This window comes from Tauraco erythrolophus, chromosome 3 (genome assembly GCF_009769465.1).
Source record: "Tauraco erythrolophus isolate bTauEry1 chromosome 3, bTauEry1.pri, whole genome shotgun sequence".
Taxonomy (NCBI): Eukaryota; Metazoa; Chordata; class Aves; order Musophagiformes; family Musophagidae; genus Tauraco; species Tauraco erythrolophus.
In genome coordinates this window covers 92,591,068-92,608,076 of record NC_141467.1, presented here as the reverse complement: position 1 = coordinate 92,608,076, position 17,009 = coordinate 92,591,068, and the positions used below count along the sequence as shown (strand labels likewise).

Below are 17,009 nucleotides of genomic sequence, written 5' to 3'. Positions count from 1 at the left end.
GGTCTTTGCCCCATGGATGTATTCACACTGATTGCAAGCAAGCACACACAGAGGTGGGCAGCTGGGCTGTTTAAACAGAACAAACCACTATCTTCGAGAAGAGGCAATCGGCCAGGTGAGGATGAGGCTCGCGGGCTGCCAGGCAGACCACGCCGATACCTCCCAGGGACCTCGGTGGACAGTTAGGGACCACTGCTGCATGCACTGCACCAGCACATGGCAGGCAAGCAGCCACTTCTGCCCTGTGGCACTTGCAAAGACAAAGTAAAAGCAAGAAGCCAAGCCAGGAGCTGCAGGCAGAAACTTAAAAACCTTCACAAGAAGCTCATCCACACTCTGCAGATGGAGATTCAGCAAAGAATAGGGATAGTGGGGAGAGGGCCTGTTTAGAGGAAAAAAAAAGGTATTTTTCTAAAAATCAAGAGCTTCTGTGGAGCTGCTCTCACTCCTAACCTAGGCAGGGCAGAAACAACAGCACTTTTCTGCAATAGACTAGTCTCTCATTTTTTAAATGCAAGGCTGCTCTCTGTTGGATTGGAGAAGCCCTGCCTGCTGTTTGCATCCTATTAAAACCCTGTCAGGCAGCTACTGGTACTTTTCCAGTATCAGCAGCACAGTGGTACCCACTGGCTGGGAGTTAAAAATCAGTTTAGGAAAAAAGTAAATTTGTTCTTCATCCTCAGAAAGCAGTATCTAGATTTTTCCCTTGATAAATGAAGCAGCTCTTCTGCCCAACTCAGAGCAAGGACTATAAACAATTCTACATGGGATGCTGATTAATTTTTTTTTTCCTAATGGCAGGCTACAGAGTTTCCTTCCATAACATGTAGCTGTTTACATGAATTATACTAGTGACAGCAAAGAAGAGCATAGCACTTCAGAGTAATTGCACATCTGGTTCAGATCAGGGATTGAGTGCTCTGAAGACATCTCTTTCCCTACAGAGGGAAAAAAAGGGTCCATCACACACATACAGGCATCTTGGGCCCAGGAAGTTCCATTTCAGCAAATCTGCACCTTCTAGCCAGGGCTGCTCGTAAAAAGTTCCCAACCAGTTCCAATTTTGCTGGTCTAAAGAGCAAGTTCACACAAAGTGTGCAGAGAAGGTGTCCACACACAACTTAATGCGGGCATCTCCTGTGGCACAAGCTGATTGACCAAAGTCTCACTCATAAGCAGAGGTTGACTCAGGCACCTCGTGGGTATATTTTGTAGCCAAGGCCAAGCTCTCCACTTCTGCTGGCTTTGCATGGGGCCAGGTGTCTTAGCTCAACCCACCTCATTTAAAACAAGCTTAGTGACATCCCCAAGGAGCTGCTGGCTCCATCAACTCAATCTGCAGGCTTGACATAGATAAATTCATTATCTTTTGACTTGAGTTCATGCATTGAAATAGTCTCCAGACCATCTTGTCCAGAAGAACTGATTCTATTTTATTGTATTTTGCTCGTACTTCACAGCACCTTCACCTCCCACACAGCTAGCCTGAAGACAAACATACAGAGCACTTCAGTTATAGATCCTGACATCTATTTAACAATGGATTTGAGATGTATTCACTCTGAAGAGCAGAGATGAAAATATAGTAGCTCCTCCCCGCTTCCAAAATACTATCATGTATGTATTACCGACATCTATTCAGTTCCCTCGGGATACACTCTGCATAGTCGTAAAATCAGCTCTCTAGAGAGAGAGCAAGAAATGTTGGTCCAATGAAGAATATGAGCCAATATAATCAGATTTGTTAGCCAAAGAAACTAACACTTTAAAACCTGCCGTACGGAAATTCAGCTAGTAATACTTTATTGGACTGCCTTAGAAACAAGTGCCGAGGAAAAGAGCTCTCCTCAGTAATTCACAAGGTCAGAAATACAGAGACGGCCTAGACAAATTGCTGGCCATGATCAATGCAGAGCAAGAAGTGCAAGGAATGCTGTAAAACTGAGCTTCAGCAGTCTTTTGAATACAAATCCCAAATCTGTTTCTGAATCAAATGGCCACACTAGCACTGCCAGACTTGGCAGGCACCTGAGAGCGTAGCAGGTCTGAGAGAGAGGATGCTCCACACCAATTTTCTATCTATGCATTAAAAAGATGTTTTGAATTCAAACTTCCATCCTCCCAATCACAATTATCCAAAAAAAAATAATCTTATGTAAACAGCACCAGGCTAAAGCCACATTCCTCCTCCTGCTTCTAAGGTGTCTCAGGATCCAGGTTCCCTGGGTTGCTCAGACACTTGAGCCCCACACATCTCCCCGTGCCGAATCACCTTTCCAGAGCCGGACTCCAGTCCTCCAGGAGAGCTGAGTTAGAGTACGTCTGCCCTCATTGGGTCTACAGCAGATGAACAAACATGAATGTGATCCCGTTGCACATATGCAGTAACCAAGTCCTACACCCCATCCTTCTCTGGGGTTCCTGGCTCTACTTCAAAAGCCAGAACTTGGCTGACTTGGAGCTAATGCTTAACCTAGGAGACACTGCTGTGTATGGCAATGCTTAGGGAATCAACAAGTTGTAATGCAAGCGGCGTATGTCATTCCTCATATCAATATTAGCCAAAGGCTTAGGTCTATTATTGAGATAGTTTTATAACCAGCTATATGATATTCTGCAAGTAACATTTTAACCCAGGCTATTTTCTGAAGCTTCTTTATCGAGTTAGCAGAGCTCTGTCTGTTCATTACATAAAGTCACCTTAGTTCAATAGTGTTCACTAGCTCAAGAATACTTTTAACAAAAAAAACCCCAAACAAACAAAAAACCACAACCCCAAATCCACTGTTTTCCTGACGCTGCCTGTTACTGGAAGGCAATAACAAGAGAAGTGCTGACACCTACAGGACAAGACATTTGTATGTCGAGAAGTCTCAACCTGGAAAGTCCTACTGCATCACTCACTCTGTACGGTCCAGTTAAACAAGGGTATGATTTCACACTATGACAGTTTGATCTGATTTAATTTTAAAAATAATTGGAATAATACCTCATCACTCATGTTCAAAACGTGTTTTGTTTTTATAGATCGAGTGAAAACGGAATCCAGGCCAACTCATATTGATTGTTTGAAGTTCAGAGAGCTGGAAAAATAAACCATGAGAGTACTCTTCCAATTCTATTTCTACTCCCTGCTAACATACTCAGCACCTCTCATTTCTGTGTTTAACTTATCTCCCAGATTTTTTTGGGGTAGGAATGATCCCTTAGGACTTGTAATTAAGAGGTCCATTTCCATTTTTCTATTCTGTAAGAGTGAGCCCTAAGATAGAAGACGTCAGACAGGCACTTCCTCCCTTCTCCCAGACGATTATTCCTTCCCTTTCTCATCATTACCTTCTTTTCATTTCCGTTTCTGTTCCCCAGCAGAACACATTTCTTCTATTACAATGACCCTTTACAGTCAACAACACTGGGTCAAGACTCTACTCACCAAACCTCATGGCTTATGCACATGCTGTACATGGCACAGGCTATGCGCGCTACAGAACAGCTTACAAATCACTGAAAATTTAACATCAATGTCACATGGAACATTTTATTCCTGACAAGTGACTTAGTTCTTCCTGTTGTTGCTAAATCTCCCTCTTCTCAGGACCAGGAACCCCACTGTTCTGTAACTTTTGAAGAACCATACTTACAAGTTGAAGAAACAACAAAATAGTGTCTTGCTAAATCGTTCAATCAGAACCCGTGTTGGAATCCGTGTCTGAATTCAGCAGCTTCTTTGATGTAAAGGCTCAGATAACTCACAGAAATTTAGAGCTATCAGTGTATGCAATGGTACCCCTTCAAACAGGTGGTGTAAGCAGCAGACTCCTGGCTAGGGCAAAAGTCCACATGCATTGTGACGGAAAACAGAATAACAGAGATCCCCTCACCCCAATATGGGATTTTATGCCATAACTGTGATGAAAAAAACAACCATTTTTAGCTTGCCAAAGGCTTTAGACAAGGAAAAAAGCCCCACATAAACATTGATAATAACAGGAAAGACACAGGCAGAGATTCAAGGTTAGATTTTGCATGCATGCAACAAGCACAGTGTAAAGACACCAAGAAGGATGTGTAGGATAGTCGCAGTAAAAAGCTGAGGCTGCAGCACAAAAACCTACAGGAAACAAAACATCAAGAAGAAAATGGGCATCGTGGAAAATGTGATAGTTTTTCTGCCCATAGAAGGAAAGCAAGCAAAAGCTACAGCTCAAGAAAAACAAGTTCAAGGCCTATGATAATAAATCCATCAAAGAACAAACCCTTATCATTTACAAACAAAACAGTCAATAGGTTGAAACAAGAGAAACACCAAAACCACTGTTCAAGTGATACTATCATTCATTCACACAACACAGAAGCAATTCAGAAGACACAATGGAGCCTTGCAACAGATCTCTTGACAGCTTCTCACAGAGATTTTCTTTCAGCTGGGATGTTTCCTACAGGCATACTGCATCTAGAAATAAAGGATTCAGCCACTTCATTAGTATCTCCCCCTTTCACAAGGGGAAAAAGGGCCCCCAAATACAACAGGACAGAAAAGTCAGTAAAAAAAGCAGCCACCTCTGAGGTTAGGAAGTCAGGTTAGTTGCCGAGTAACTAACAAAGAACCTTCCACAAAGGAAAACTCACTCCTGCCAGACAGCCACAGCTGAAGCAGTGTTGAGGGTTTCTCAGCAGCAAAACTCATAGCCAGAACTTGTGGTCACAGAAGCCATTCAGTGCTGCTGGACAAGGAAAACAGTAAGTTTCCCCATATTGGACACCAGCAAGTAAGACAGAACCTGCAAGTATATCAACAACTTAAAAGCTGATGCAGCCACATGCCTGCTCGCTACCTTTCCCAGCACCATCACCCTCCTGCTCTGCAGCATTTGATCACCCCCATCTCCATCCTCCACGGTCTCAGTCCTCAGCATGTTGCTGCTGCCCCAGGCTCTAGCCCCAGTCTCCTTGTTGCCATCAAGTTTTCTTGTCACTGGTATTACACAAACACCACATTAACAAAGTTGCTTTAATGCTGGTAGTTCAGTAGCAACGGACTACGTAGTTTTAGAAAAAGTCATTGTGCTGTGTTACTGGCTGTATGTTCTGCATACTAGTGTTCTCCAAACCCACAATTTGGATTTTGTCTAGAATTCAATCCTGTCCTACTTAAAAACAAATGTATAAAATCACTTCATGTATTTTATAACCAGAAGCATAGAATAATTGAAGTTGAAAAGGACCCCAGGTAGCCTGTAGTCCAACCTCCTGCTCAAAGCAAGGTCAGCCATAAGATCAGATAAAGTTGCTCAGGGCTTCATCCAGCCTGTTTTTGAAAACCTCCATGGATGGAGGCTGCATACCACCTCTGAGAAGTCTGTTCCAGCCCTTAACTGTCAAAAAAAAAAAGGCAAAAAACTTTCCCTTATATCCTTTGCAGGGGAAAAAAACAACCAACAACAAATAAGCAATTATAAGAAACTATATTACTGCAATACAGAAAGTTATTAGGAACGGGTCACCAGTGCAGCTATTTTGAGGTGTTCTCACAGTTCTGCTTGGACTTGGAACAACAGTTCAATAGTTTTCTTTGAGCGGCTGGGAGGGTGGAGGCAAAAGCAAAGGATGGAGAGCAGGAGCCTAGAGATACAAAACATAGATCCATAATGTAAAGAGACAACAATTAAACAAATCAGGTCTCCATTAATTTGCAGGAATCCATCGGTACTCACTAAAGTTGTCAAACTAATGGCTCCATCATCTTATTTGCATAGTGATACTTTCAATTCATTTTCGTGAAGCTGTGCAGAATCACCTAATGAAAGAATCAAGGATAAAGAATTACCTGCAACCCTAAAGCCCGCGTTACCGAAGGCAGCGATTCAAGTTTTTACCACCTGAGCACACCAGCTCCGTGTGTACAAGATGAAGCCCTGAACTGCGTACCTCATTACAGCCCCGGAGTGCTTCATGCGTCGGAGCCCAGCCCAATTCCTAAAGCCTGCCCAGTCCCAGCTCACTAGAAGGCTTGTTTCCGAAAGGCATCTTGTATCAAGCAATTCCTAAGCAAGTGCTCTTGATTATCAAAGCCTTCTCTAAGAAGCATTTAAAAGCCCGGCTTTGTTCCAGGGGATGGGGGCAGGATTAGTATTAGCTTTAAGTGCTGAACAACAAAACCAGATACATTTCATCCATAGTACGAAAGAAGGCTTGAGCTCTATCCCCATGACAAAGCCAGAGGCATGCAATTAGGGTATTCAAGTGGAACAAAAGGACTTGGGGTTGAAGGGAAGGAAAAAAAATAAAAGTAGTTACATACAGAGTCTCAAGAAAAAACAGGATAGAATAAAGGAAGGTTTAAATCCAAGAAGGAGGTTATTAGGTTTCTTTCACCATCTAGGTCAGTATTTCTTTCTTATACTGTAATCAAACAGTCAGACTCCGCAGTTATACTGCTACGATGAATCCTTGGCCTGGATTACTTTAAAGAAACAACCAAATAACAATTTTGGTCTCATTTCTTCGAAGTTCCTAGTCAAAAATGTCTTTAGTCAAAGAAAAACCAGTAAGACAGAACACGTGCAAGTGCCTTCAAATACCCAGTACCAAACTCAACAGGTTAGACTATGGCTGAAGGAGATGGAGCTTACACCACCCTCTTGTACTTCCCCTTCTCCTTAGAGGTTAAGCACATGGTATGGAAAAGAGTGTGCTAAAACAAGGGGTTTCCACTGATAAAACTGCGATTCTCAGAATTGCATGCATATGGGAGAAAAGACACTTTGACATTGGGTAGTCTTGAGCACGACAGTAAGAGAGTGACATTTAGTGCTGTGCCCAAGAACTACTGCATGTGAAGGATTCTGCACATGGTTTGACCTACACCACAGTTTATTTGTAAACATTTGTTACATGTGTCAATAATTTAATTGAACACAGACTTTGTACAATTCCGTGTATAATATTAACAATGTCACACTAGAAGAGCTCAACTGTACTCAGTTACAGCTGTACTTTAAAACCTTCGAAACACAAACCATTTGGAACACTGAACAAGAAAATAAGGGAAAATTTGAGAACAACGAGGGAAAAGAAAAAAGAACTGTGAAATAATAAGTCATGATCAAAAAAACCTGAAAACATAACACACATTCTAGTTGGCTCCTGAACATCTTCAAGTACATCCATCTAGACTGAATACTACTTCAGTTGTGCCAGAGCACGAAGCCAACCTCCCTTCTGCAAGGTAAAAGTCTTGCTGAAAACAGAAACTTAAACCAGCTTTACAATGTGTAATGTATGTGATTTTCCCCCGCTGCCAATAAAACTATCTGAAGAAAATAAATTGATTTAATTTGTCTTTATTTGCAATACAATATAAAATAGACTCTTTTGGTATTAAGATCTTTGAGATCTTGTATTTTACACCATATTTAAAACAAAAGTCACATACTTTGAGTAAAGGCTCTGGACCAATCCAAGCACTGGAGCTGTAATCGAGTTTCAGGTATTTTATGGACTTCTTTGGTTGCAATCTATTCAGTAAACTTCAGATATGCAGGCTTGGACTTTTAAGCTCTTAAACTAGCATTGAAGCACCTAAATTAGAGTGGCATGAGTTCTAAAAAACTGCAACGTATCTGGAATTCTCACCATTAACAGTAAGATTTATCAGTATTAAACAACTCTGAAGAACAGTCTACTTTTATATAGAAAATTTACTTTAGACAACCTAATAACAAAATGTATCCTTCACTTCGCAACACTGAAGAACATGCCGTGAGAACAAGAAATTTTCATCCATTTTCAAACTGCCATACACCTTGCACTATCATCACTTTACACACTAGTATAGACAGCGCGTGGCAAAATCCGATACAATACGCCAAACTAGCTCATCTACTACAGTTCACTGTAGCACTTAAAGTAACACCTATAGTATCGAACGTGTAAGCCATCACCTACTGCTTAGCTCCTCTACAGTGCTAGATAGGCTTAATCGCCACATAACAATTCTCACAGTAAATGTTTCCTCTGCCATTTCTAGCAGATTGGCATCTAATTTCTTTTAATTTCTTTTGAAGGAAAGAAGGGAACTAAAAAAACGCTATGGAGAGTATGCACACCCAGTACAAAAGTCACTGTAGTGTAAATGATCAACTTCATATAGATAATCTATCTCTGTAATATATGCAGGACAGTAAATTCAGCTGCTGTTTAAAATACAAAACCAAAACAGAGGTAAGAAAGCAGCACTGGGCAAACCGAAGTACTACAGACTTCCAGTTTCTTAGAACGCCAAGTCCCACGCTTTGGGAATGTGTATAAAACAAAGCAAAAAAGAAGAATGGAATTTTTCACAGTTGTAACTGAAGCCACTGCACTATCCTATTGTGGTATGTTTGTCCTTCTCAAATTTCTGTCATGTTATTTCTTACAGCCATATAGAACACGATACAAACCCAAACGTTGCCATTTTTCTCCTTGGTATTGTCCAGCATCACCTGTGCCACAGATACTTGGTCCACTACATATTGCAGGCTAGTAAAGACAGGATGGTCAAGCCTCATTTTTAATTGTGACTATTTAAAACAAGGCAGTTGCAGCAAATAAGAGTTGGCAGAGTAATTAGATAGCTGGGATAAAAGTCTTAAAATTTTATACCTCTTCTTCTCCTCGTGTGCTAAATGGGACAAGCTTTTTTTAAGCTGTCAAAAAGTTGTTAATGCCAAATATAAACAAAGAGAAACCATGCTACATAAAATCATCCTCTACAAATAGAGCCAGAACATGATTTTGGATGAAACTGTTCATGTTTGTCATAATCAACAGCTGTTCAAGAAAAACAGATGCAGAGAAGTCTCTGCCCACACATCCTCTGCTGTTATCTTCCTTTGCTAATGACTGTCATGTGAAAAATCAAAAGCTCTGTTCTTTCAAACATTAGTCAACAGGACAGATCTAGTTATCCACCTCAAACTCATGACATCAGGAGTTTTCCCACAGCAATCCTCACCAGCCTTCAAGTAACAATGAGGGACTAACTCCCAGCATGATCAAGTCTCACACTCCTGGCTTCACACGAAGAGGAAGATGAATCCATTATCACGTAGAACCCCATGAACAGAGCCGACCACTTCAGCCCTCCCATAACTCCACACCTCCGTGGAATTCTGCCAGAGATGAAAGTGCACCACTTGTCTTCGAAGCAGCCTTAAGTCACCAACAGGCCTTTGAGTTTGCACTAATCCAGCCTTCCCGTAAGTATCAAATCTCTTCCCACTGTACCAATTTGTCAAGGCCTCAGTGTTAAGCTGAACAAAGAATTCAACAATTCTTAATGCCCCACATCACCACAATACTTTTTTTTTTTTTAAACAGTAGGTATCACTGAGCTTTCAGAGGAAGAGCCAAATCTCTTACCTTTATACAGAAAGATTTTCAGTAATACAGTACAAAACTAAACAGAATTTATGTCTGAGTAACGAACATAGAAAACTACAATTGCAATTTTGTGGTGACAGCATAGAAATTTAACAATCATCAGAAAGCCTAAAAAGGGTGTGTTTAGTTATAAAAGAAAGATTGTCTCAAGATAAAAATAGTGCTGACAGCTAAAAAGCTCTCTGTTGCAGCAAGATATGCAGTAATGAGTAACAAGTTCTAGACAGTTTAAGCATTTCCCCAATACTGCAACACGACACATTTTTGTAACACTACTTTTACATGAGCTACGCTGCAGCAGCGGTACACTTCTTAGTGGTTGGCACTAGGAATTAACCATAAGAGAAGAAAGGCATTTAGTGATCAATGCATGAGAATCCCTATTTGACCTGTTCCTTAGGTGTGGTTGAAAAAAACTGAGGCAGGAGACCACCCGTTCCATTCAGATAATACACCTTCTTTGAATATGAGATTCTTAGCAGGAAGTGGAACACCCATATCTGCAGAAATAGGCTGCAAAAGTGAACTCGAAGAACCAGCATCATGGAGCTGATCCAGTGTTGAAATACCTTCCTAAAAGCAAAAAGAAGAAAAAAAAATAGTTTCTTAAAAACAAGGCAGCCAATGAAGGATTTAACAGGTAGAATATGACAGACTAATCTAATCTGCTAAAAACACTTAGTGTTACTTTAATCAAACAAATACCAAATCATTATGGAAGCAAAAAGAGTATAAACAAAGAGAAGTATGAAATAAACATACAGTTGCCTCAGATGTATCTGTGCATGCATTATTTGGCTTCCAAGAAGCCTTCAGGGAAGCCCGAGGCTTAACAATTAAGGAAATATCTAGGAAAATTAATGTAAAGCTGTAAGATCTTCAGGACAGCCATCACACTGCTATTTATCCCATACTGGGAAAAGAGATATATGTATATTTGGAGGTACTGACTTAACCAAATTTCAGGAGGGGAGTGTAAATATATACTTAAAACATGGTTTTCTCAGCTTAAAAATCACTTCAGAACTTTTTTTCCCCTCTCTATACATATCATCATGATCAAGAAAAGTGTATCTCAGATATCTAAAAAGATTAGGACAGGAGACACTTGAGACTGTTTGACAGACAGTTTCAAGGTTTCAAACATACTGGGAATCTCCAACGTTCTCATGAGGTGGTGGTTTCAGGGTAACACCATCCATAACACTACCTGGTTAAGTAATCTGCAAATTCCTTATCTTACTAAAAAGACAGAATTTTAGAGAAAAGTATCATAGGACATAAGCAGCTAAGCAGGTTCCATGTTACACACGGACACACCTTGCTAGCATACATTTCCATGCAGAATTATAGCAGGCTGCAGACCTGACATTTCTCCTTGCTTGCTACACAAGACACCTATTCTCTATCTATGCTCTTAAAAACCCTCCCAAAGTATGCAGTTTTACATATTTATACTCACTCATCGAAAAGTTCTAGAAGATCTTAGGACAAGGGCAAAAAGTATACTGGTATGAAATACATGTTAGTGTATTTTATTTTTTCCTCAGGGAACACAGTTGACTTGAGATGCAGATAAAAATCTCAAAAGATTAGCATACCCATGGTTTGCAGTAAATCTCCCTAACATATCTAAGAAGCAACCAAGTAACCAGTGAAGTAAGCTGTGTTATAACAGGAGGAGTGAAGAACAATTTTGCTGTGCAGGTCCCATAAAAAAAACAATGAAACTAATTACACACAAGATGCAACCACAGAAGTTAAAAGCCAAGCATTAAATAAGGCTAGAAAACGGATAGGGAAGTACTCACTTTTTGCTACCAGTAGAATTTGAGGTTGATAGTACTCTTAATACAGTTACCATTTAAAGAAAAAGCAAATAAACCAAACCACATGTTTCCATACAGCCAAGAATGGCAAGTAGGAGGGCAAAAAGGGATGGACAGACTATACGGAATGATTTACATCTGGGTTATTGCTCCTTACCTGGAATGAATGAACAAAATTAAGGACCTGAAGGGACAGCTTTCTACTGGAATGTAGAAGTTTTTGAAGGCTGTCAAAAACAAAAGAAGAAAAAGCTAAGTCCAAGGTGCACAAATCAAATTTTGTACTAGTGAAGTACCACCACAGTAACTTGCTCATGGGTAACTCTAGCAGCGCCTAACATCATGTGACAAAGTCAAAAACTTTCACACAGAAAGCTTGATATACTGTCATCACCAAAGAGGTGCTCCACTCACTCATCTGCTCTTGAGGCTAGTCAGCTAAATGCTGTTTTCCCCATCATTTACACCGTACTAAAGCGAAACTACTGCAATTGAAAAATGCTACTTTACATAAGATATTCACATATTAGACTTTATCATGTCTCATTCTTATCTAGGACAGTCTGGTAACATGACTTTTAAGAAGTAGATTAGTGACACACTTAAAAAGCAGGTTAACTACTATAATAAAATCCTTAACCATGTTTTCAAACAGTCTTATTTTTGGTCTCCAGAACCATGTCCTAGGAGGGGAAAAAACCCACCCACTCCAAAAAACAATAAAAACACACCACTCCAACCCAAACAAAAAAAACCACGCACATCACCAAAATCTCACTGTTGAAAGAGTAATCTTTCATAAAGAAAAGCTACAGTAAAAGTCAGAAGACAACTTGATCATAAGCCATGACTAAATTTAGCAAACAAGACACCAATAGCGGGGAAAAAAAAAACCTCTGTAAGAGCTAAATGCATTTTACATTAAAACATCAACAGTAAAATCACTCTGGAACAGAGGAGTGGGTAGGGGAGTTAGGAGGAGGAAGGAAAGCCTGTGCTAGGCTAGGAAGGGGAAATGAGTAGGAAGGCACCCAAATTTACTTCCCCCCCCCCCCCCCCCCCCAAATTTGTTCATAGTCAGTTTACTACAAAGAATTAATTTTCACCTTGCAGAAACTGCAAGGTGAAAATCTTAATCTTATCACTGTTAAGGACCATACATTGTAAGATTGTACATTATAGTTGGTACCAACTATAAATGAGCCAAAAAGTGACCACTTTACACACTAGAATTAGGTACTCTATGAAACTTAGCTCAGTTCTGCTCCTATAGTCATCAAGTTGTAGGTATCACTTTCGCAGAAGCTCTGGACGTAATACATACAACCTGTTAAACCTGTTGCTGATAAATTACAACTCACCTTTCTTTTCTGCATAATCCATGCGTGGCAATTTTTCTGCAGACTCTCTGATTCAACTCAGAGCTGAAGAGTGGAATGCCAAAGCATAATTCCAGAGGAACCCACTCCAGTTCTGTCGTGTGTACTACAGAAGGAAAACCAAGAGACAACCAAGTTTTAAGAACAGACAAAGCAAGAATATTGATCCCAGAACCAGTTATCTCCGATCAGGCTCCACTGGACAGTTCATACTTTAAGATAAAGATTTAAGGGAATTCAAATTTTAAGCAGGAAGAACAGTTAGGGTTGCACTTATTGTCCCAGACAACAATCAAATAATGTGTTCAGATCCTTAAAACCAAAAGATCTCATTGGACTGGAAGTGTTTAGTGGGAGCCATTTGTCCATGGTTTTACCTTCAAGGCTTTGCTTGACTGCAGAATCCATTGGGGTTTCTTCTATCACCATCTCAAATGACTCTGTGCTCCCATTTACATCAGATCCTGATGCTAGTTCAGCCTCTCCTAAAGGTAAAGTAATTCTTACATCAACATTCAGATGAATGTAAGTTTAGTTACCACCTGATGTAAGGAACATGACTAGCTTTGCCCAAAGACCATACAGCTATAAAACTGGAGGCAGGGATATGAAGAAACACAGGGCCTGACTCATTTTAGTACTAAAGAGTCACTTAGGGATTCCCAATATACTTATGAAAGATTAAGTTTGAGCATATAAAAATGAAATAAATTACTTTTAATATTTTGAAATTATTTTTTTTTGTTCTGTTGACTGTTCTAGTCAAGTGATTTTCTCAGTCTGTATTTGCTACTTCTAAGCAAGTCACAAAGAAAAATTAGGAAGTAAGCCTACTGCCAATAGATTTACACTCCAAATGAGTTCCTATCTGTGTTGGATAGTATTTTGTAGAATTCCAAATCAAAGAATTGTAATCCTTTGTTCACCTTTGCTAAAGTGATTATATGCAAAATCACAGCAACACAGCCAAAAAAGACAATTATGTGTAACTAACCTCTTCCATCAGAAGCATCACTCAGCTTTCTGTCAGCGTGCCGACTTGAAGGATTCAACATAGTGACATAGCCACAAAAATGCTGCAAGTCTACTTTGTTTCTCAGTATTTTTAAAGCCGTATGAATGCCCATGTTCACACGAGAGAAGTCTAGTAGAAAACAACACATATTCCAGCTTACAAGAAGCCTCCTCCATAAGCATATAGTTCATCTCTAGGCCAGGCTAAGTTTTCTATTGGGATTTTTCTCTCTTGTAATGTTCCAGCTCAGTGATCGCATTTGTAGATCTCGGATAACACAAAAGTGATCACAGCCTTCCCACACCAAGCACTAATGGGTGTTTTGTAGTACAGTAAAAGAGCTGAGGAGAAATTAAAAATACTAACAGAAGATGATCTTTCTCTCGCACACAGACACATACAGACAGCAGAGAATGGCAAGGTTCAACTAGGAATCAGATATCCAGCTCTTTCAGTGCCAGAGTCTTTTATGGCAAATTCAATACAAGATACATGTTCCACACATCTGAAACCCTGAAGAATTAGAATACAGTATTAGAGGTTAACAAGGAGTTTCAACATTGAGTTGTTCATGCTAGAACTTAAGAGATTCTGCCTTAGAGATTTTTCCCCTAGCATCGAGTTGGAAGAAAACAGACACCCCAGAGAGAGAAAATATAAAAGTAACTCATTTTGAACCTAGTAAAAACTAAATTAGGAAGGTAGCTTTACTTCTAGTTGCTTTTTCATATTTTTCTAAGTGGTAGTTTAAATAATTTTAGATTTCATATCTGGAAATTCATACTTTTATGACAGCTCTCAGTTGGGAAGGCTATGGCCTCAACTATGCAAAGTTTGTGTCCTACTCATCAAGGAGTATTTCAGAACATGTTAATTCCCGCCTTTCAAAATCAGTTGAGCTAGGCAGACTTCAAAGGAATAGGAGACTTGGCTAGCAAAGCTCTTCCTAGGGAAAAAGTCTCCATAATACTTCCTAGGGTTACTAATCAAGACAGGTTTGATCAGTTTTGTCTCAGCTGTCTTACAGTTAAAGAGATGCTGAATAGAATAATGGAAGATTAATGCAGTTAATAAATACGCTAGTTAACAAGCAAGTATGCACAAAGAAAGATTCGAGGGTGTCTGTGGAAGTTACTTCTTTTACATCTGTGCTAGGAGACCAGAGGCCAAAAAACCACCGTCTAATTAGGACAGAGAAGGTAGAAAGGAGAAGACCATATCTCTAAGCTCAGAGGCTGACTTGTCAACCATTTAAATATTCTTTCAATTTTCTCATCTAACTTGACTCATAAGTCCAAGAAAATTTGTATTAAAAGGATTATTGCAACGTTACTGCACAAGGTAACATGCAAGAAGATTAAATACAGCAGTGTAGAGATTACATTAAAGACAGTCAGTTACCTCCCTGCTGCTCAGCTTCATCAAATGGGAAAGGTATGTGCATTGTTTCTCCCACTCCATGCATGCCATGTCCCTGAACATCAAGAAATTAAATTAGGAACAGAAAAAAATATACTCATTAGCTTAGTCTAGTCCTGCATGTGCTCCCTTTTAAGGAGTATCAGTCAAGTTGTAGATGCCCCATCCCTGGCCAGGTTGGATGAGGCTTTGGGCAACCTAGTGTAGCGGAGGGCTTCCCTGTCCATGGCAGGGGGGCTGGAACTAGATGATCTTTGAGGTCCCTTCCAACCCAAACCATTCTACGATTCTATGAAACAAATAACCAGATCGTTAAAGTTCTTGCTTAGCTGAAATAAGTAATTAAATAAAATACCCCATCCTTCCCCCACTGAAGTTAAACTTCAGTGAAGAGGAGCAATTTTTCTTTCCAATTACTAGTTATAAAGAGATTTCGTAATCGCCAAGCGCTTCTGGAATAAAATTGAGTTTCCATCCTTAAGTACAGAACATCTGAGCAGTCAAAGCAGTCAGAAGTGGGCCTTTGAGAACATGTAATTTTATGTTTGTTATGATATAAAACATCTATTTATTTGAATGATTAATTCTGAGAGTTCAGCTGAACTGATTAAAGAGAAGAGGAAGCTATTTTACTTCTTCCAAACAGACAAACCCACTCTATTTCTGCTGTTTGTGATAAAGAGCATGTTTTGCTATAATTTACTGTAAGAGCTGAGTACCAAGCACTCCGAAAAAGTGCGTTTCTTGAGTAACAGTTCATACTACCAGCTACCTTATACCGCTACAGTCTAAAAACCTTACGGGCTCTTCATTTTCATTCCAGTTTCCTGTATCCCAAACACTCTCATAAATTCACATCTTATTTTTATTATATCCGCCCATAATAGATTAACGCACACATAATACGCCTTCAGTTCAAAACCCATGTCTTAACCACCACTGAATCACAACAGCTCTGGCTACAGAAGTTAAACGTACTTTTCAGCTCTTGGCAAAAGCATAGCTCTCCTACGTTGTTAATCTCCTCTTCAATGTAATGGCTTAACTCAAAAAATTACACGTTTGCATCATTTATTTACAGAGCACTCCGTACCTGAATTAGAACAGCAGAATGCGTTAAAGCATCATTCAACATTGTGAGTACATTTGAAGTAGGAACTACTCCTGGGTCGTGACCCCAAGATGTTATTAGTAAGCGATCATAACCCTAGAAGAGAGAAATTCAGAGTGTTTACAGTTGTAACGGACTATCCAGGCACATAAAGTGAAATACTAGAATTACAGAAGACCATATTGTTAAAATTAGGAAGTTACCACAGGTCACTCTACAGTGTTATGCTTTGTACCAAGGATGACTTATGTTCATGCTCCTAGTAAAGACAAGTTTGCCAACTTCAAAGCTACTTTGAACAGGTGGTATCTGTCACCAGTTCCTCTAGAACTATGTGGCCATTGCAGCATCCTCCTAGCAAATACGAGATGAAAATAATCCCACATGAATTTAAAAGCAAAATATAAACTAGATAAGATAACACCATCAAAAGAGAACAAAGACACATCAACCCCTAAAACACCTATCCAAGGGGGAAGGACCAGAAGACAACAGCACTGACTAGAAAGTAATTTCCCAGTTTCTCAGGTTTCAAGACTGAATTCCCCTGCATCTCCGTAAGATTTCTAGAAATGTCTTGACAGTTTCCTAAGAAAATGACACTGCAAAACTGCAGCAGGAGAGAACAATTCACACATGCACATAGAGGAAAAAAAGCTCCAATAAGTTCGTAATAGTGCAGAGTGAGATTATTTAGTACAAAAAAAACGGACCTAATAAGCACACAGATTCAAGCAGTATTGAAGTTTTCCAAGGCTGAATTCATTTCATACTGAATGCTTTTTACTAATAAAAGTCTACAATCCATACATTTACTGGTAGTCTAAGCT

The 17,009-nt window shown here is 39.7% G+C and overlaps 1 protein-coding gene across 1 annotated transcript in view; it reads right to left on the bottom strand.

Annotated features, from left to right (window-relative positions):
• Positions 1–6,725: 6,725 nt before the first annotated feature.
• FAM91A1 (family with sequence similarity 91 member A1) overlaps positions 6,726–17,009 on the bottom strand; it is a 32,518-nt gene continuing 22,234 nt past the window's right edge. The window contains exons 18-24 of the mRNA XM_086608815.1: positions 16,162–16,275; positions 15,051–15,123; positions 13,629–13,778; positions 13,012–13,119; positions 12,617–12,740; positions 11,413–11,482; positions 6,726–9,999 (exon numbers count right to left, since the gene is read on the bottom strand). Of these exons, the coding sequence (XP_086464941.1) occupies positions 9,823–9,999; positions 11,413–11,482; positions 12,617–12,740; positions 13,012–13,119; positions 13,629–13,778; positions 15,051–15,123; positions 16,162–16,275 (816 nt within the window). The 3' untranslated portion in view covers positions 6,726–9,822. The remainder of the gene's footprint in view (positions 10,000–11,412; positions 11,483–12,616; positions 12,741–13,011; positions 13,120–13,628; positions 13,779–15,050; positions 15,124–16,161; positions 16,276–17,009) is intronic.